The following is a 21,474-nucleotide window of genomic DNA, read 5'->3' as shown; positions in this document are numbered from 1 at the left end:
CAACGTATCTATTGCCCATTCAGGGAGTCCATATTAATAATGGACACAGTCAGGGTCAATGTATAGGCAGCCATCACAGTTTTTCATAGACTTAGTATATTTATTTCCTTTTTTATATATAAATTATTACATTTTGGTTATTTACACAGTGTCACGGATTAAATGCTGCCCGTTGCACGTGGCATTAAAATCGAGCCGAAATAATCCAGAATAACGGTGAACGAGATGCTAACGGCGGCCGCTCGGACCCCCAACCAACCACAAATGGAAAAAAAAATCTAAAAAAAAAAAGTCGTTTGCCTTTGTGTGTCTCTGGAGACCGTGGAATGTTATAAATTATTTGTTGCGCGTCTTTGATACAAAATCGTTCCTTTAGACGATAAATGGTCATTCTTGAGAAAGAAGGATGATGGTTTCGTGGCCCTCAGCTCCATCCTCCCTGTCCTGCGCATGTGTTTCTGCGGAAACAGTGTAAGGGAGCGGCCACCAGCCCCGCGGCCACGCTCAGGGCAATGAAGAACAGTGAAGCCACCCAGAAGCTGTATCTCTGTCCCTTCAGCTGGCCGGCAGCTTCTGACGGGATCATGTTGGTCAAGTTTAACATGTATCCCAGCGTCCATCCGACCTCTGCGTCGCCGATCTGCAAAAACGAGACGGACGTTAGAGCGTCTCCATCTGATCCCCTAAGTGGAAAAATCTGAAAAATAGCTTAATTTGGGTTTTTTGCCTTCTTTTGGATCAAAAGCAGGACGGATCGGTAGTAGGGAGAACGTGACGGACTTCGGTATTCTTTCAACCTAAATTACTTACATTTCTGGGCAAAAAATATTATATAGAGGACGCTACTTTGTATCCTGCGTTCTGTTACTATTTGTTGTTATAGCGCCATCGTATTCCGCTGCGCTGTCACGCAATAAATTACAGAGCTGAACCAATCGTTATTGTTAATATCCCGACTCCATATCTTGAGCAAACAGTGGCCTGAGATAGAAATATTAGACGCAGATAAAGGGTGAGCGTAACGCCCCAAACTCGCAGGCCACGCACCTGCTTCGCGAAGTGAATGTTGTTCCACGTGCGGTCGGTGAAGCGGTATCCGTCTGTCAGCAGGGTGAGGATGTACGTGGCGGAGCTGCAGTACTGAGAAAGACGCGTCTGGCTCTCCGACGGGAACGCACCGATAAGCTGCCGACACCGGGGGGGGGTCAGTAAATAAGTAAAAGAATCAACACATCGAGACATTTCTAACTATGTCTGGAGGGAAAAGAGAGAGAGAGGATGGGAGAGAGACGGGGGGGAAGAGAAAGAGGATGGGAAAGAGAGGGGATGGGAGAAAAGAGAGAAAGGGTGGGAGAGAGAGAGACGGGGTGAGAAGAGAGAGAGGGGATGGGAGAGTGAGGGGTGGGAGAAAATAGAGAAAGGATGGGAGAGAGAGAGAGACGGGGTGAGAAGAGAGAGAGGGGATGGGAGAGTGAGGGGTGGGAGAAAATAGAGAAAGGATGGGAGAGAGAGAGATGGGGAGAAAAGAGAGAAAGGATTGGAGAGAGAGATTGGGAGAAAAGAGAGTGAAGAGAATGAGAGAGGTGAAAGGAAAGAGACAAGGAGAAAGGGGAGAGAGAGACGTGGAGAGAAGAGAGAGGGGGTGGGAGAGAAGAAAGAGGATGGGAGAGAGAGACACAGAGAGAAGAGAAAGAGGGGATGAAAGTGTTACTCTGCGGTTGTTCGCCGATTCCTTGCGTCCTTCCAAGAAACCATAAAGACGCTGCCGGTAAATATGATGTCATTACCTTACTCCACTCCTCGGAGCAGAAAGCCCGCACCGAGCGATTGGTGGCTTCCAGGGACTGTCCGCTCGTGAGATTCAGGAAACTTAACGTGTAATAAAACGCCGAAAAGGCCTAGAAATGAGAAAAACACAAGAATCTCCGGTTTAATGTTTTCTTAATCAGCTGAGATCCTGACCATGAAAAGACTTCTCTCCTGACACAGAAGGACAAAGGTCGCGTTCTTAGAATAGCCAACTATTTATCGAGCTGCACCATTATCTCTACCCAGGAACAGCTCCTTGTCCGCGCAGGTTCAACCATTTCCCGAGCATTCAGCCCAACGCAAGGAGAGTGTTTAAAGGGACAGTACGGTGACCCGACCTACAGAATAACCCAAAACCCGGAGTACCTGCTCTGCTGGGGAAGATGGATGGATGAAACTACTCTCAAAGAGAAAGTACCTACAGACAGCTCAGGATGCCTGTGAGGGCCACATCTTCAGGTATGAAACCCGAGAAAGGAGCAAAGCGGCCATAATCTGAAACTTGGAGGCTTAGATGAAATGTAAGGAAGTTTTACTGAGAAGGTGGTAGATAAGTGGAACAGCCTCCCAGCAGGAGTGACTTACGTAGAACTCCCCCTGCACCGGTGGCTGGTAGACCCCATCAAACGAGCAAGGCGATTTATTACAAGCGGTGAAATTCATTATGTGCCGGACAGCCGTGAGACACGAGTCGGGATCACCTGTGCCCCTCACGGTGACGTTCCTGACCGGATCTCCGGGGATCTGGGTTACGCAGGGACTGTCCACCACGGACGACAAGGAGACGCTGCCGGTGTAACCCTTTGGGTAACAGGGATGAGTAACGTTCTCCAGGTCATTTCCTTTGTTCTAAAGAGGAAGAGAAGAAGAAGAAGAATCATCCAACCGTAAGATTTTCTTTTAGGATTCCTTGCCGGACCCCCCGGCGCCCAGAATTATATTTTGGGGTCTTATAAATCCCCCCGAGAGACGCCGGCTTTCTAACGCTCAATGGCATTGATACTTTGTAGCCATGCGACCCGACCACCTCTTCCCATGGAAGCCTCTGCTGGTCTTCTGCAGATCTTAAGCAAGTCACCTGTCTTAAAGCCGAGATTAGAGATACAACGTCACATGGATCTCATAATCCACCCAAATACCCCCCAAAAACTACCCCTTCCGCTCAAGAACCCCAGGTGGGATGTTGATTATTGTTTCTATGGCGTCCGTGGCGCATTTTTAAGAGCGAAGCCTCACCTGGATGAGTTGTGTGAGAATCCTCTTGAATACCTGGTCCTGCCCGTAGCAGAGGTAGCTGTGGGTGTAGATGGTATAGTTGTAGCCGTACAGGCGGAAACTCATCTCGGTGCTCTTGTCTTCAATAGCCCCGGAGGGGAGGAAGGTCATCTGGGTGGAAGCCCCGCCGAGGTCCATAGCCCCAAGGATCTGGCTTCCAGGGTGAATCCAAATGTTCATCAAGGAATGCTGCGGGAACCAAGCAAAGAGACTCCGGGTCAACTCGGTCAGTCGGGGCATCGGGGAGAAGAGTCACGCCGTCACCTACTGACCGTCACAAAGGTGCCAAGGAGATAGTTGACGGTGATCCAGCCCAAGGAACCTTCCTCGTTGCCGGTGAGGATTCGAGCGCCCTGGAACCTCACCGGGAACGTCCTAAGGGTTTTCGACACTTCGGCGAAGATGGTTTGAGTGAGCGTCTCGTTCTGCAGGCTGCCAACAGCGAGGGACACAGAATGATTTCTAGAAATGATTAATTCTGCAAAAATATCACCCGAAACGAAAAGCTCTCACGTTACAGACACATTAGAATTCCTCTACCTTCTGAATTCCAAATCCCGACCCAGATACAATCATATAAATGTGTGCCTGGTCCTCAGGGATTGCAAAACTCGTGATTGGCTGCCGGGCTCAGTTGCCATAGCCGCAGAAAAAAAGGTTTTATGGAAGTTGCTGGTGCGTAGGCAGCCATTCTGAAAATCTATATGAATGGAGGGCCGATGAGGGGCCTGGGGAACGGACGCGATTCACACATCTCCCAAACTGAATAGAACGTCAGAACCCTTCGCCGTGTATTAGACACTCGCCGTGTTTAAAGCTATTAAAGAAGCGATTGGTTAATACATTCTCCAGGGCCGGCAGCACCTGCAACAATTTAAACCTCAGCTTCATAATAAAGTCAAACAAAACCGCTGGCTTCTATGAAACCCAAGGTCGTCCGCGGCTTTCCCGGCCGGCGCGTGCCTGGAGCTGGGTGTCGGGGACGAAGGTGACCTCGTTAATGACGGAGCTCGACGGCTCGTTACAGTCGGAGCGCGTCGGCTCGTTACAGCCGGAGCTCGTTGGCTCGTTACAGTCGGAGCTCGTTGGCTCGTTACAGTCAGAGCTCGTCGGCTCGTTAATGACGGAGCTCGTTGGCTCGTTACAGTCGGAGCTCATTGGCTCGTTAATGATGGAGCTTGTCCGCTCGTCGTTGACTCACTTGAGAAGCCGCATGCCAGCCGTGGCCCCCAGGAGCGTAGTGGTCTCCGCGTGCTGTGATTTGGGGATGATGGCCAATGCCTCGTCCATGCAGGGCTTTAAACTTGCCCCGGCCTGGTCTGGGCGATCGGCGTAGCCAGAAAGCCCCGGACCTGAGGGAAAGAACACGCCAGGTGTCAGGTTTAACACGTGAGGAGATTCAATGTATCAACGAAACGGAATGTCGGGGCCCCAACCTGACCGCTGCCCAGGGGCCAGGAGTTCAAGCAGGGATTACAGCTGCGATATAGCAGGGAGAAAAGCACCAATCAGAATGCTCAGATATCATTAAATCAGAGGAGAATATAAAGGAGTCGCTGCAGACTGTGTGACCCCAGAATCTGCCCCTTCACCCCGATACTGGGGTAAAAGCCCTGAGAATCTGCCCCTTCCCCCAGAGACTGGGGTAAAAGCCCTGAGAATCTGCCCCTTCACCCCGATACTGAGGTAAAAGCCCTGAGAATCTGCCCTTTCACCCCGATACTGAGGTAAAAGCCCTGAGAATCTGCCCTTTCACCCCGATACTGAGGTAAAAGCCCTGAGAATCTGCCCCTTCCCCCAGAGACTGGGGTAAAAACCCTGTGAATTGGCAAAAATACTGCAACTCAAGGGCAAACTGTGACAGCCCATCAACAGAACATTAACAATCCAGAGGCCGGGGCTGTCTGTCTGTAACCAGCTGAAGCCACAGGATCCCCTTTGATCAAATACCGGAAAACAAAAGCCGATTTACCCCCCTCCCAGCCCCCGTCAGGTGTCTCCCTGCCTCGCTGCTCCCATAACACAGAAAGTAGTCATCGAAAGTGAAGGAGCCGCCGCTGGGCAGAAGCCAAACTCCGGCTGTCCTGTAAATATTGATCTTTCTCAGACCTTTAAACCCCATTGATTGATGGTTATAAAAAGCCGCAGAGAGGCAGAAGCCCCGGGCGGCTCCAAGGTCTGCAGGGCAGCGAAGGACGGGCTTTTATGAGAGGTGAACAATTCACCTCGCGTGTTATTTACCCCACGTGACACGCGCTTTACAGGCCATGTAATTCCACGTTCCACTTCAGCCTCCCAGCAGAGGTGGTAGAGGGTAATACAGTGAGGGGATTAAACATGCATGGGATAGACATACGGCTCCTGAAAGACGAGACCCTTTTATTAAAAGCCCCTAAACGTCTTAACCAGAGCCCCGGCCTCTTATAGAAAACATTTGCTGAGTAAGAAGAGTTTTTATTACCCCTGTTACGCAATGTTTCACTTTCAACCTCATCCCAACCCTGCAACGCAGTGAGGTCATCGTCTGCATTAGCCAATCACATTATTACCATCATGACATCACCCATCCAACAGGAAGTCAAAAGTAATGGGGAGTCAGAACCGGCCGGACAGAAACCCCGAGACAGCGAAGAGCTTCTATTTCTCTCGCAATAAAAGGCGAACGTTGGTCAAGAAGATGAGACCGGAGGCAATTATCTCGTGACCCAGATATTAACCCCCGCAGCGGGAGGCCGGGGTTATTTATTACCCCCTGGAGTTAATGGAGGTAATCCCGCTGGCCCCTTTACCTACTGCACGCCGGGGACCCCTCAACTGGGACCCGGCAAAATGAATCTGTGCTACTTTGTAAAAAGGAGTAGTGGCTCCATAGAGCTGACGCCCTATTGAAAGGAAATTAAGGTACTGCACGGCCTTGTCTGAAAACACCTGGACTGCATCCTTTCAGTGACACCCTGTTTGCTTTATATATTTACTTGGTTTTTATTATCCAGGATATTACCGGGTTTTTCCAATCGCTGTGACTCCTCGCCCGGCATCACCCCCAACCGGCATCACCCACCAACCGGCGTCACCCACCTCCCACCACCTCCCGGTGACACCCACCTCCCGGTGTCACCCACCAACCTGTGTCACCCACCTCCCACCACCTCCCGGTGACACCCACCAACCGGCGTCACCCACCTCCCGGTGTCACCCACCAACCGGCGTCACCCACCGCCCAGGGTCACCCTCGTTTTTCTGGGGGGTGCTATATGATAATATTTGGATTTCTCAGCCCTCTGACACGTAAAGGGTTAAAAAGCGGTAGTTTTCACGGAGAGGGTTACCGGGGGTTCCGTGGGGGTTACCGGGGTTACGTGGGGGTAACTCGGGGGTAACTCACCGTTTACGTGGCACGCGTGGACCTGGCTGACGATGCCGGTGTCATTCTCTTTATCTGCCGGCCACCGGTAGACGTAGAGCGAGGTGTGCGACGATCCGGCGTCAAATACAATTCCGTACTGCAACGGCAAGACAGAGAGGATCGTGGGAAAAATAACCGGAACGCTCAAAGAACAAGAAGCCATTGGCGGCATTCGGGGTAATTTGTCTGATCCGGCTCCGTGAAGGTACTCAGCTAACTTCTTGCCTGATCGCGCTGCGACTGCATGTAAGTATTATGCGACCTACAGGGAATATGCGCAATTGTTACCCCTCAGCTTACACGCCATACGGTATCTGGGGGGCACTTCCCATAATATAGCCCATTTTGCCCCTGTGGTGGTCTGCTCGGTGATTTTGCCCCCAGTCTGGGAGGTCCGGAGCGTTTACCTTATCAGGTGACGGCTGGTAGACATTTCTGACGTCTACGATGCTGAGGACGAGAGCGATGAAAGCGGAGACCAGGGAGACGATGATCAGACATCCGACAGCCAGACCCTTCCGGTTCCTGCACATTACCGCCTCCACCTGGAAGGCAGAGGAGACCCCAGACGAGTCCGACGCGTTCTACTACCCTGCGGGGCCGGGGGTCTAAACAAAGGGGGCACAAGCAGGTACAAGAGACCAAGTCTCCGGGACTCAACGAGAGCGTCCATTAATTGCCCATCTCACGGGACGGCCCCGCAACAAATCCCCCGAACCTGAGGAGCCGGGTCAATGAACGTGGGCGACTCCGGGGGCTTCGGTGACATCGCCCATTACTATATAGATACATTGTAACTGTGCTGGAACTAAAGCAATCGCCATAGTAACAAGTGAAATGTTTCCTGCCATTGGCTCACCATAAATAAACCAAATCCGTTAAATTGCACCAGAACCTAGAACCTGCCGGCAAATAGAACATAGAAACCCAGAACCCGGCCCCCGGCGGCCCCCCGTCTAGTTCTCCGTTTCTCCTGCTGTAACGACTCAAACCTTAATCAGTCGTTGGTCTCGTCTTAGATTCAGGAGCCGGATGTCTATCCCATGCATGTTTAATACCCTCACTGTTTTACCCTCTACCACTTCTGCTGGGAGGCTGTTCCATGTATCTCCCACCCTCTTAGTAAAGTAAAACTTCCATGGCATCTCAGTCTCTGACTCTCTAGTGTTAGATTCCGGTCTCTTGTTGTAATTTTTCTCCTCCTTTGAAATAAATTCCCTCCCGTCCTTTATCCCCTCTCTATCCCTCTCTCTATCTCTCTCTCTTCTCTCTCCCCGTCCTGCTCTCTCCCGTCCACTCTCTCTCCGTTTTGCCCGTACGTATTGGAGGAGAGCTCTGTTCTCCGGTGACGAGTGGAGCGGATCCCTGCAGCTCTCCGTGGGTATAACTCAGCCCCGTTGGAGCGGTTGATTTATCGGTGCGGTCTACGTCTAACTGACCCCGCGGAGAGGCAGCTGCCGGCTCGGCAGTTAGTTTTAAAATCTACAATCAATGTCAACAAAAGTTATCAGAAAAACTCCAACGCTCCACTCGCTGCCCCGCTCAGCATACCGAGCCCTGTCCGTCAGCGAGGAACATACCTGTCCTTGGGGTCTCCAGCCGCAGCGATGACACTAAAGTAAATTTCCCGCTGGCAGTCGCCCTCCTCGTGGGTCAAGGTGCAGTGAGTGTGGTGTGAGTGCAGTGTGTGAGTGCGGTGTGCGAGTGCGGTGTGTGAGCGGTGTGTGTGTGCGCGGCGTACAGTAATACCGGGTATGTGAAGGCGGAGAATCACCCCTCCTGCTGCACAGGTAACCAATCACCTGCAGGCGAGACCTGCCAACCCTTCCTACCGGGACAACACCTCTTACCGCACAGAGACGAGACAGACAGACGGACACGGAGAGACAGAGACAGACAGAGAGAGACAGAGAGAGACAGAGATGGAGAGCGACAGACAGGCAGAGACAGACGGACAGGCAGAGAGAGAGACTGACAGGGAGAGATAGAGATAGACAGACAGACAGGGAAAGAGAGAGAGGCGGACAGGGAAAGAGAGAGAAAGGTGGAAATGGAAAAGGAGAGAAGGACAGAGACAGAGAGTGCCAGAAAGATAAGGAGAACCAGACAGAGGAGAGGCAAAGAGAGAGAAAGAGAGAGAGAGAGAGACATACAAGAGAAAAGGACAGAGATGGACAGGAGGAATGAGACAGGGAGAGACAAGAGAGGAAAGACAGAGAGAGACAGAGCGGGTCTCTGAGCGTTTTACCCTAATTACAGAAAAAACTATAAAACTCATCATCTCATTATCTGCGTTTATTGTAATTGGGGGGGCAGCTGCCTCATGGGGGGGTAACAAAAAAAAAAAAAAAGGGGTAACACAAGGGGCGGCGGATCCGTCCCGGGCCGAAGCATCAAAGTACTTCTGCTTTCATTCCGGGGGAAAGTTCTCGATTTACTAGAGCAATAAACGGACATTAAACGCGTTCTAGAGCGCATTCCAAGCGCGGCTGCAGAGACCGAGATCAGACAGCTGCCCGTAAAAGAGACATGAAAGACGTGCAGTCATTCCCACGTGAAACGAAGCGTAGCCTCAGCCGGGGATTCTGGGAATTAACCCTCCCGTCACGCGGGGTTAACCTTTACCCCTCTTAACCATGAGTACTCCTTCTGCTAACCGACCCCAAACCATAACGACACGCAGTCCGTCGCCCACCGGGGGCAGGTTTTGGGGTCTCCTACCTACTGGGGGCGCTTTCTCTGTAATAACAGGGCATGGCGGGTAAAAGTTTCCATGGGAACGAGTTCCTCGGTAACACGAGGCCGGTGACCTCCTGATTTCCATGCCTCGCGCTGCCCCCAGAAGAGGAAGTGATTGTTCCTCCCAGCGGTTATCGCGGCCCTTCCGACGGGCGAGATACATCGACGATGCTTTCCTGTCATATTATTTGAATATTATCCGTGTGTTTGTATTGTTACATGTCACATGTTTATATGTTGCATGTTTGTATGTCACATGTTTATGTCGATACATGTTTGGTTCCAAGACACAGGGGACACGGGATTCACTTTAATATATGGCGAGGGATGCCTTCTTCTGGACCAATAGTGAGGTGGAGCTTCATAGACGTCCGTCCGCCGTAAGTCACTATGTTAGGAAGAAGAGAACTCGGATCCATCGATCACGAGGGGCCGCGTCCCCGATGTCTGCAATAAGGTGGCCTCAGGTGGACTTCGGTGGCTCCGGCTACCCAAAGCCCACCCTTATGGGACGTGGCCAGGACTGCCCACTGGCGTCAGGGGAAGGTCCTCGGTGGGTTTTCCCACTGGTGTCGGTGGGGGTTCTCGCTGATGTCAGTGGGCAGTCCCGTCGAGGTCCCATTTAAGAGGGAAATGGGCAGGCGTGGGCACGAGGTATGGCCATGACCAGAGAGTCATCCCAATGGCCCCCACCGACCGTCCTCCCACCTTGGAGACCTGCTGATATCTCCAGATGACCCTCGCTACAATCAAACCATCGTCACCCAAGCAGCCCCTCTGTTCTGTCTCATTCCCCCTCAACCCTCTAATAGATTGTAAGCTCCCAGGACCAGGGCCCTCTCCTCCTCCTGTCCCAGTCTGCCGTATTTATTATTTGTTCAGTTTAATGTTACTGGAACAGCTTCGGAATCTCCTCGAACTCCATCATTTAATGTAACGGCTCCAAATCCGTGGCAGGGGGGTCGCCTGTTAACGGGAAGATTCTAAACCCGTTTCCACGCCGACTAACGAAATCCATCGGGGAAAAAACACGTAAATCAGTAAAAATTATTCCGCGTTTTTACACACGGCAGGAACGGGATGAGGTTCTGTGTGATTTCCCCCAACGCGGGCAAAAGAGGGAACTTCATACCGGGAAGAAAGCACAACGCGTTCGCTCGTATTATCACTAAACACCAAACGCGAACAGTCAACAAACACAAACACAATGATGCCATTTATAAAAAGGGGCGAATGTAAATCCCGTTGGGGGGGCGGGTGAAACGCGTCGCCGCCGCTTAAAGGGACCGGGCACGCCGCTTACCGGGTCTGTAAAAGGAGCCACGCGCCTTCACAGCATCAAAGTGCTGATTCCTTCCACCCGGGCACCTCCAGGGGACCAACTGCCCCATGGCAACCTCAACACCAACAGCTGCAGGGGGCATTTAAGGGGTTCACTTATATCTATCTATGTGTAATATATATATTTCTATTGCATTTTCTTTGGGAAATTGCCTACTCTGGGGTAGAGAAATGGGTCCGGGGGTGGGTCTAGGTTTTTAGATGCCCCACGTAAAAATATTTGGGGGGCAGGGGCATCTGTGACATGAAGAATGAATTATACAAAACCTACGATTTTTATAATATAGAAACAGAACTCGTCTCTCAAATGCCCAGCAGGGGCCCTTTTTAACCCATGGGGGCCCTAAGCAGCTGCTTTTATGGTATCTCGACCTCTGCAGGTACCCCCAGCTCTCACAGCGCTATTGATTAACCTTTCCACCTGTGGCTGGCAGAGGCTTATGGGAATTGTAGTCCGGGAGCGGCCACGTTACCCCACGGACTCTGTTTGCTGTGTGGGTTTTTTTTTGGAGTATTCTATTGTTTTGCGCATTTAATATAAATTAAAGAGCGAGAGGTTCTTTTTGGGACCACCTTAGAAATGCCTCGGCCCTCAAAGAGCCCCCCTTTGAATTTCAAGATCTGTAGAAGAAAGTTACAAAATATAAAACTTAAAAAACCCCAAAATATTGTTTTTATAGCCCAATGCCTCCTCCGATCCTCTAAAGATCACACTGAGGGGTCCTGGGGGTCTCCAGCTCAGGCTGATGCTCCCTGCAATACTGAGTGTGGCCGCTGGGTGGCAGACTCTCCCCATTAATCCCAGGAGTTTGTTCCGGATAGCTGAGGGAAAATGAGAGAGCAGACGGCGGGAAGGAAAGTGCCAGAAAGGAGAGGGGCAGAAACACAGGTAACAAACACGTTGTGTGCATATTTACCCCCGGGGGTGGGCATTGGGTTAAATGGGGCAGGTGTCAGCCCCCAACCCCCCCAAACTCAGCTTAATGTCAGTCAACCTCTCACCGAGTGACCCCTGACAGTTAGCCTCTTGGTGGGTACAGAAATGCCCTCCTTACCCTGAAGTATTTACATTTTCCCCATTTCACCAATATATGTTAAAATCCACCAAATCCAAAGAAATCTCTGCGTTAATTTTAGTGAAATGTATTCAGCTGGTAAATAATTTGCGTCGTTGGCTGAATTCAGTGTAAATTACAAAGTTTATGAGAAAAGACCCCCAACATTTGCAACTCAGCAGGAGAAACGCGAGGGAGTAGATGGGGGGCCGGCGGGGGCCGATCTGCCGGTGGGTTCCGGGTCCCTGCGGTGCTCCTGGCCGAGATGTTTTATGTATCTTTGTGTAACCCGGCCCTGCGCTGGCTCTGCGGACGGTTCTGTTGAATCCCAGCTCTGTCTCTCGTTCGTTATAATGAATGAATCTTTGAATAACACAATATCGTCACATTTATTGTCACTGCGTGGGTTAAAAACGTTTATTAAAAAATAACAATTATTACAAATCCCAAGGCAAAGGAGAAATAAACAGCAAGATGGGGGGGCAAGATTTAAATGTGAAGAAAATGAATATTTTGTATCTGTTTAAAAACCGGTGAAGGACTCGGGATGCTTCCCTTAAAGCCGATGAAGGCATCTCGGAGTTTGCGCATCAGATTTGCCAGCAGTGTCTGGTCGGCTGAGCAACATAGGGTTTGTAGCTCACACTGTCAGCAAGAGGGTTGCCTCTTTGGTTTAGTTTCCTGAGGGTTTATTCACTAAACAGCGAGTCGGACCATGGAGTATAAAAAGAGCACGTTTCACCGAGGACGGTCAGCGTTTATATGGCGGCGGCTGCTGCAGAACAGCTTTTTACTTTAACATAAGATTCAACCCTTGTCTCACCAGCTGCTGAGTTACAGGGTCTGGGATGGAGGGGAGAGAGGGAATTAGGCCGGGCGTAGAAAAGGGTAGTTAGGGTGTCTGGTTATATCTATCTATCTATCTATCTATCTATCTATCTATTATATAGCGGGGCCGTTATATGCCCTCTGCTGTAAAATGCAGGATCCCTTATAAATGAACCTGGGATGATTCCTTTGCTGATAGGAAGGGGTTAAGTCCAAGACAAATGGAAGAACCCCCACCATCGCCACGTACCGGGTCGGCATCACCGTCGGATAGCCGGTTAACGGTTAGACCCGATCTGCCGGCAGATGATAGAATTTAATGCGGAAACGGGAGCCGATTCTGGTTTTGTGATAATAAATCACTATTTTCAGTTTTGTGGAACTGACCCCAAATGCCACCATTTCCAGGCGAAAACATTTCTTCCTCCAAATATCCGGCTTCTGCGGCTTTGAAATTCTTTGTTTTTCTGACTTTTTGTCCCGCGTGTATTTTCTGTAAGTTCCAAAAACCCCTTTAATTCACCCGTAAGTTATCTGGAAGGTAAATGGAACCCCTTTAAAAGGTTCCGGACCCCTCTGTGTGGTCGCTGGCGGGTTGGTTATATCTATCCAGGTTCCGGTCACTGGCGGAAGTAAACGCACAGCAGGAATATAGCCAAAGCCAGACTGAAAACAATAAAAACGATGGATGCCAGCCAGAGGTCGTAGTCCTGCGCTTTCATGGTGAGGACGTTGTCGGACGGGATCATGTTGGTCAGGTTCAGCATGTAGCCCAGCGTCCACCCGATGTCCGTGTTCGCTACCTGTAACAAAGTAACATGCGGCGTGATGAGCGCCCATCGCCAGAGGAAGTTACATTATTTGGGAACTTTGCATGCGCCGGATGTGTTGGTGGCCCCTAATACTTTATCAATGTCTTTGCCCCATAGACTGGAAGCTGCCCCGGCCACAGCATAACATAAACCAGCAGAACCAAGAGACACACACCCGTGGCTGCACGAGGAACACACGTGTGTCCATCTCTTGGTTCCGTGACCGTTGTGTGGGGACGTTGCAGGGTCTGCAGTCCCAGGGGGTCTACAGAGAGAAGAACAAACAGGACTTTTTCAATAAGAGAGCGTGAGAGCCCGGGGTATGACGTGATACCCCGGGGCGCCCTCGGCTACAAGTGGGGCAGGAGCCACAGAGCTCCTTTGAGACCCCGGCAGCCGCTGTAGCGTGTGTTACGGACGGTTTCGGGGGGGTTAGAAGGGGTCATCACCTGCTTCACGAAGCGAATGGAATTCCAGCTATTGTCGGTGAATTTGTAAGCGTCCAGGAGCAGGGTGAGGATGTAGTTGCTGTTGGCGCAGTAATCCCGCAGCCGGTCTCTCCTCTCTTTGGGGTAGGATGATTCCAGCTGGAAATACACAACAAGTGGCAAAAGTAATGACCGATATCAGAAAACTATCCGCTCGGGGTCCTAATCTGCATCTCTGGGGCCGCCAGGCAAACCAAGGATAGGAAGGGAATGGACCTCATTTTGAAACTTCACTCCCATCACGCCTGGGTTTTCTGATTTATGTTAGAAACTTTTGGACTGTAGTTTTATATAAATTACGATATTTATATATAATATTTTCTGTATATGAAGAATGGCGCCTACCTCACTCCAGTCCCTGGCACAGAAATTCTCGATGGCGGTTTTTACGGTCGTCAGGGTCTGTCCCGACGTCAGATTCAGAAAACGGAAATTATAAAAGAAAGCAGAAAAGGCCTGGAGAGGAAGAAGATGACCCAAACGGGTCTAATTAGTGAAAGCGTTTACCGGAACGTTCTGTTTCATAAATAATAAAAATAAAAAGAAATCATTTATAAAATTAATTAAAAATTAAATAAGTATAAAAGCGCAGCTCCTGCTCCCACTACCCCCTTAACTAATTCTCCGTCAGGCTGCTGGCATCCGAAAGCAAGGAGAAACTCCTCGTTCTTACAGAGATAATTATCACCGAGGATATTTATCTCCTTATCTTCCGACTTACGAAGAAGTTGCCGTCGACGGGCGGTTGGTAAACCCCATCGAACGAGCAGGAAGCCTGACCGCTGCAGGCGCTGAAGTTAAAGATGCTTTGGATCAGCGTCCGGCACGCGTTGGCATCGCCCGTCCCGATCACGTTGACCTGCGCTGATCCCGGTGGCGTGGGGGCCGCGGCGGCGGTGCACGGACTGTCGTACAAGGACCGCAGAGGGACGCTGCCGTCGTATCCTTTGGGATAGCAGGGGACGCGGACGCTCTTTGTTAAATCCTGGCCCTGAGCGAGAGAAGAAGTTACGCTAGGTTCCCAATGTGATGACGTCACCTGCATGCGCGATAACGGCTGCGCATCCGAGATCGTTCCCCAAGCTGGTCATCCAAAAATCTGCAGATCTGCTTCTTGTCTTAAAGACCCAAGTTCTAAACCTCTTGAACCGTTGGACTCTATAAGGTCTGAGACCGATTGCAAGCTCTTTAGAACAGACGGGGAAGCCTATAACGGCTTTGGTAACAAGGACTTCTAAGGGTCTACAAGAGAAGCATGGCGTCCCACCCTATGGCTTGGAGATAAGACGGACAACTGGAGACCTAAATGCTCACTGGCTGCATGATGGAGGTGGACGTGTCTCTGGTTAACCCCTTCATTTCCTGGGGGGGCTTTCTCACCTCCGCGGCTTTGACGAGCATCTGTTTCAGAGCCTGGTTTTGCCCGTAACACAGGAAGCTGTGGGTATAAATGTCGTAGGGGTATCCGTAGAGTTTGAAATCGGCCTTCTCTTTGGGGTCCTGTATAGTCACTTTTGGGATGAAGCTGATCTGAGTCGAAGCCCCTCCGAGGTCCAGCGCACCATATATTTTGGAAGAAACGGGTCGGACCCACTGACCGCTGAAAGAGTACTGAAAAACATTTGATGTATATGAAAAATAATTCCCGCCTTAATAAAAGTTATTGATCGCAGACCGGGGGAGACAACTTCTGAAGTCTTACGGAACGGGAAAACATACTTTCATGAACGACTCCAGAAGGTAGTTGATGGTTATCCACCCGTAGGCTCCTTCTTCTTTGCCGGTAATTATACGAGCACCTCGAAAATCTACAGGGTAGCTGCGGATGGTTTTAGAGACCTCGTCCAGCACCTTGTCAGCGACGGTACCGTCTTCCAGCCTACAAGATACGACCCAGAGATGTGATTCGCTATCTAGAGAAGGAACCTACACCGACCCACCATGAACGGCCCAAGATGTATGGATAACCCTGCTTAGGGGCTTTAAATCAGCTGTGTCGGTAAAGCCTGTGTAACGTACTGGGGGTATGAAGACCTTCTTAAACAATGGCTACAACTGGCCTTGGTTAGGGGGTGAAAAGTGAAGCCCCGTGAGACGCCCAAATGAACCGTGAAGAGAGTCCATCCATGTGCTACAACACCAATAACCAAATGCCCCCCGTTATGATTACAGGAGCTCGTGTTCTATTAGAGAAGGATGCTCTTTATAGGGAGGGCTGTAAACCTCAGGAATCCGCTAGCTGTGGAGGTGGAGACCCCCAATGGGGACCTCTAAGAATGGATTCACTTTATGGACACATTTTAATGTAAATAGCGGTTGGCCCGAGGTTTGTTTTCCAGTCTCGTTAGTCTATGTCTGTGTGTCTGCTTCTTGTAACTGTAACTTCTTGTATCGCCTGCTAGCGACCGGGGAAGCGTGTTTGAGATTCCGTTCATTCCCGGGAAGCTCCTGGGTCTGCGGTGCGATTTATAACCCAGGATAAGTTTTTGGCACGCCGCGGTGATGCGATCAGCGCCCATCTGGCTTTGTACCTGAGTAGCCTCATCCCGGCGGTGGCTCCCAGATACGCGGGGGTCTCTCTCTGTCTCTCTGGTGGGATAATGGACATGGCTTCATTCAGACAATGGACCAGAGACCGTCCGGCTCCAGGAGGGTCCAAAGCGTAACTGGAGATACCACCTCCTGCAACGTTAGAGATGACGGTTAAATGGGGAGACCCCGGGGCCGGCGAAACCCACTTGTCTGTTCTCCAGAACCATCTTCATGTCTTCTGTCTCCATGTCTGTCCGTGAAGTTTATGGTGACGCAGAGATCAGAGATACGTGAGACCGCTGCCCGTTACATGGAACCGTTTCCCAACTACCGACCTCCGTGTAAACGCTCTACAGAAGCTCTGCCGTACGATAAGAACCAGCCGTCGTACATACATTTTATGCAAAAAGCCCAAAAGTATCTTCCCGACATTAGACGTCGCTGAGCCGCAGAAACGTCTTTCTTTACTCTCCCCTCCCTTGTCTCGTCTCGCGTTACCTACCCTCCACGTCGCAGACATGGGCCTGACTCACGATGCCCGTGTCATTTTCTTTGTCGGCCATTTGTAAATAAACAGCGAGGTGTGCGATGATCCGGCGTCAAATACCATCCCGTACTGTGGGGAGAAAGGAGAGGGATCGTTCTATAGGGGCCACGTCACGATCGGTCTATAGGGGCCACACCGTGAGGAGGCAGCAACTGTTCTATATCTATATGTCCCAAGAAATGACCTTACAGCCGACTCCATGGTCGGTCTACAAACAGTCCAGTGTCTGCCGGATGTGAGGGTCCGGGGGTTACCTTAAGACCATCTAATCTGCCCCGACGGTTGCCCTTCCATGCAGTGAGGGTCTGGGGGTTACCTTAAGGCCGGGCGGCAGGGTGACGTCGACGTTCCTCACCACGCTCAGGATCAGAGCGATCGTCACCGAGACCACGGAAATCGCCAGCAGAGCCAGCAGGCAGCCCTGTTTGGACTCGAAGACCATCTTGGACCCGGATCTGGATCTTTAGGGGAAAAAACGAGAGGAGCCGGGAGGGAAATGGTTACAGAGCGAAGAAAAGAGTCACAATTCAGGAGCGAGGCTCGGTCGGGGTCTGCGGGGCCTTTATGATTATTAGATATTATTAATCATTATTTCTCCGGCTTCAGAGGGAGTGAGGGGGTAATTTGCGTGACCCCCGTTATAAGGGGCATAGATGTTAGAGAATACAGCTCAGGGCTAAATGACCTCCCTATCTGGCTACCTACCTCCTAAAACCCTGGTTCCCCCCCCCCCAAGACTTGAATGTATACCCCAGACCCCGAGAATCCAGAGGTGGGAGATCCCTCGGGACGCTCTGAATCTCACTGGGGTCTCGAGCCGCATCTGTTCCTGTTCGGCTGTTCGTTTTACGAGACTTTGTGCCCCGCTGCCGGCTGTTTGTGGGGCATTTACAGGAAGAATGTATTTGCTGCACCGAGCAGACAGACCCCGTTGCCCCCGCTGCCCCCCCCTTCCCCTCTGCCGGGCAGAATCTGGTGGGAGCCCCCAGAGTATTTCCAGGTAGCAGGAAAGTTTTTACAAACCGACGCGTTTCGCGATCTCCCTGATAAGAGAGGCGGACGAGTTACAGGCGCGTTTATACCGTTTCCTAATATCCACCCCCCCGTTCTGCATTTTAACCCCGTTATTGCCAAGCACCCTTTCAGTACTCAGAAGGTCCCCCCCCCCAAAATACTGTGCATTGTTTATATACACATGCCAAGTGTACCTGTTCTGTGTGGTCAGTCCCTCTGCCCTTTCTTCACCTTCTTGTCTAAATGTTACAAAGCACTAAAATATTCATTTTCTTAGATTAAACAGTTAACTTTTTGTGCATTTTTATCCCGATTCTTATTTCTCGGATCACTAAATAAAAAACACCTATATTTGAATTATGTCTAAATATACCCCCCCCCGACTCATCTTAATATCCCTGCCCCAGTTGAGAGAATCGTTTCTCGCTCGCTAGCGGCCGCCTTATCTTTTTTGCAACAGCGCAGAACGCGACGAGATAAAAACTTACATTCTGTGACAAAGAGAGGGTTAATTCCAAGGTATTCAATAAAAAAAACAAAAAATACCGTTATACTTATTTTAACAAAAAAACAACAACATATATTATCATGTTAGTCCAGAAGTCTCTTCTTTACATGCAATCGATACATTTGAAGAAAGGACCGCTGAGGTCTTGAAAGCTTCTAGGGCTCTGCAGTTTCTATCGTCCGAGCCGATCACAAAAAGTAAAGGTAGCGCGGGTTTCTTCAGACATTTCGACATTTCCTTCTAGTGCGTCGACGCGTTTCACCATGGTTATTAATCTCACTGCATCTTAAAGGGGCGGAATCCTAATTAAAGTCCGGCTGGCATATAATCTCTCCCCAGTGTACAGCGCTGTGGAATATGATGGCGCTATATAAAACCATTAATAATATTCTGTTTAATTAAACCACCAATGAAATAAGATTATTTATAGATATTTTATTTTTAAAAAAGCCCCCCCGAGATTATTGCCCCCTTTTGTTGCACCTGCCATCCACAGAAAAGCAGAACATTGCGAAGAGAAATGATGATGGCAGCAAAACTGAATTCTTTTTTTAAACTTTGCTTTTTGCCGATGCGGCGACTTCTTCTTTTAATTCAGTCCGCGGTCACCGCCAGATACATTGTTACCCGTTTACCCCCCGAATCCTAAACAAAACGCCCGCGGGCCGTCGCTCCACAATATCCAAATGTACGTTATTATTACCAATAGACAGATCTCCATGACAACGCGATCAATCAAATAGAACGCTTTCAATTCAATAATAATATAAATCAAATAAATAATAATATAAATATAATATAAATATAATATAAATAAAATAAATGATAATATAAATGTCCCAGAATGACGTTTAAAGAGGTTCATCTCAATCAAAGACGTAAAGAAAGAAAAATATACAAATTTGATTAAAAAAATTAACTTTTTTTTTAATTAGCGATGAGCCACTTACATTAACCCATTTTGTGCCGGGGTCACTATCACCGATCCCCTTAAAAAAACAATATCTATACCTGGCTACACACATCGAGGGGTTAAAATCCATTGTGTTACAAACATTGCATTGGCACGTACCGGTCACCGGCGATAAGAGGCTGGCAGGGACCCCTCTGTACCCGGCGGGAGGCTGGCAGAGACCCCTCTGTACCCGACGGGAGGCTGGCAGAGACCCCTCTGTACCCGGTTGGAGGCTGGCAGAGACCCCTCTGTACCCGGTTGGAGGCTGGCAGAGACCCCTCTGTACCCGGTGGGAGGCTGGCAGAGGTGAGCGGTGAATGAGGCGCTTTAGTTCCTTTGAGTGAGTTTAAATTCTCTTCTCCCCTCCCCCCCCCACGTGACTCCCAACCCTTTAAAAAACAGCAGCTGCACCTTCATGCTTTTCTGAGGGCATCTGGAGTCCTACTTGCCCCCCCCACCCCCAAATACATCGCAGATGTGAGGAGTCCGTCTTCAGACCCCGGGCGTGAGGGGCAAAGTAGTTAAGTAGATCCAGTCAGTCAGTCGGTTACTTGGTTGAGTAGATCCAGTCAGTTGGTTGAGTAGATCCAGTCAGTCGGTTAGTGAGTTGGTTGAGTAGATCCAGTCAGTCGGTTAGTGAGTTGGTTGAGTAGATCCAGTCAGTCAGTCAGCGGGTTGGTTGAGTAGATCCAGTCGGTTAGCGAGTTGGTAGAGTAGATCCAGTCAGTAAGGGATTTAGCAGTAAGGACCGGTAAGATGTGGAATTCACCGGCAGCTGATGTTAATATCTGGATGGATTTCTAAGTAAATTGGATTTATTTCGGTCACTTTATTGAGGGTGAGATCCCGGGCGCTGGGGGCAGATTTGGGGACGGAGCTGGAATGGGCAGAAAATGTGAAAGCTGGCGATTCCCCCCCCCGTGTCGGCAGCGGAGGGTCTGGTAATCCTAACCTGCCGGGAAGGCCGTTTTCTGCCTAAAGATCCCAGCGGGCTGGGGATAGGATCCGACTCCATCCAGGTGCAGTAACCTGGGAGTCAAAGGGGCGGGGTTTAAAAACGCAAAATGGCCGCGCGCGTAGAACGATTCCAAACTCCTAAAAAGTGAACATTCTTAAATTTACTGCGTTGACTGATTTCACCTGAAACCTGCGAGCTTTACTCGCACGGAGAGGCCGTTTGGCGACAATCGCTTCCCTTTCATCCGAGAACATAAAGCGCAGAAACAGCTGCGGAAATGCCCCCCGCGCTCGCCCCCCCCGCGCTGGCCCCCCGCGTGACATCATAACGTTTGTTTACGAGCAGTCCTTTCTTATGGGGCAGTTTAGCAGTAATTGGGTAAAGCAGCAGAGCAAACATGTGTTTCCTGTAAAATTTGATGAAAATTGCTCTTTTTCAAAGAAAAAATCCAAAGCGCGTGTTCCATATAAACCTCCGAATTCTTCGCTCGCTTTACTGCTGCTGCGAAGTCGGTCACCGGGTGTCAAAGGTCTGTTTGTTTCGTGACCTTCTTACCTCTCATATGGAAAAGGAATCGGTTCCAGAAATTAGGAGTTTTACCCCCTGATCCCGACCGTCATAAATCCCCTAAAACATGATTCACACGCGACTGACCCCCCCCCCCCGGACCACCCGGGAAACGCGGGCAAAACCGGAGCAAACCGGGCAAAGAACAAGAGACCGGAATCTAACACTAGAGGGTCGGAGGAATGCAATGCAAAGACGTTTTACTTTACTGAGAGAGGGGTGGATAAGTGGAGCAGTCTCCCAGCAGAGGTGGTAGAGGGTAATACAGTGAGGGGTATTAAACATGCATGGGACAGGCATACGGCTCCATTAAACGGGGTAAATAACCCCCCCATTATTCTTCTAAATGCCCCCCTCGGTTACACAAATACCCCGCGGTTTGGATCTTCCCTCTCCGAGGATCTGTTGGTTCCCAGGAGGTATCGGGGGGAGGGGGGATCTATTAGTCGGGGTCCGCGGCCCCCACGACCCCCGTTGCTGGGCTTCAGAAGCTCTTTCCGTTTGAAGTCCGGGTCTGGGGGCCACATCTGCTAAACACGCGCTTCCGTATTCTCCGCGACTTCGTTGCTTTGCAGGGAGAGTCGATGTTTGTTTTACTCGACCCTTAAAGTCTCTTTAAAATCTCCTCACTGTAATATCC

General features: G+C 50.2%; 2 protein-coding genes across 3 annotated transcripts; both read right to left on the bottom strand.

The window, feature by feature from the left end:
* Positions 1-353: 353 nt before the first annotated feature.
* On the bottom strand, positions 354-8,187 carry LOC128503654 (ectonucleoside triphosphate diphosphohydrolase 8-like). Of its 2 annotated transcripts, none has more exons than XM_053473819.1 (10): positions 8,071-8,187; positions 6,898-7,035; positions 6,470-6,587; positions 4,286-4,436; positions 3,357-3,516; positions 3,046-3,273; positions 2,395-2,658; positions 1,788-1,898; positions 1,048-1,185; positions 354-640 (listed from the first exon to the last, which is right to left on the bottom strand). In XM_053473819.1, exons 2-10 carry the CDS (start codon positions 7,021-7,023, stop codon positions 425-427), a joined length of 1,512 nt encoding a protein of 503 aa, XP_053329794.1. In that variant the 5' UTR covers positions 7,024-7,035; positions 8,071-8,187; the 3' UTR covers positions 354-424. The 2 variants fall into 2 exon arrangements, with proteins under 2 accessions (XP_053329794.1, XP_053329793.1); XM_053473818.1 differs by having other exon boundaries at positions 6,898-7,074; positions 8,071-8,158.
* A 4,738-nt stretch (positions 8,188-12,925) lies between these two features.
* Positions 12,926-19,579, bottom strand: LOC128503655 (ectonucleoside triphosphate diphosphohydrolase 8-like). Its single transcript, XM_053473820.1, is given in 11 exon segments — positions 12,926-13,256; positions 13,715-13,852; positions 14,099-14,209; positions 14,475-14,744; positions 15,134-15,364; positions 15,473-15,632; positions 16,285-16,435; positions 16,788-16,841; positions 16,844-16,901; positions 17,149-17,293; positions 19,427-19,579. Coding segments are annotated over 10 exon segments (1,482 nt in total). The 5' UTR covers positions 17,275-17,293; positions 19,427-19,579; the 3' UTR covers positions 12,926-13,073.
* Positions 19,580-21,474: the final 1,895 nt, after the last annotated feature.

Source organism: Spea bombifrons, chromosome 8 (assembly GCF_027358695.1).
Source record: "Spea bombifrons isolate aSpeBom1 chromosome 8, aSpeBom1.2.pri, whole genome shotgun sequence".
NCBI classification, from domain to species: domain Eukaryota; kingdom Metazoa; phylum Chordata; class Amphibia; order Anura; family Pelobatidae; genus Spea; species Spea bombifrons.
This window is presented reverse-complemented; position numbering and strand designations above follow the sequence as displayed.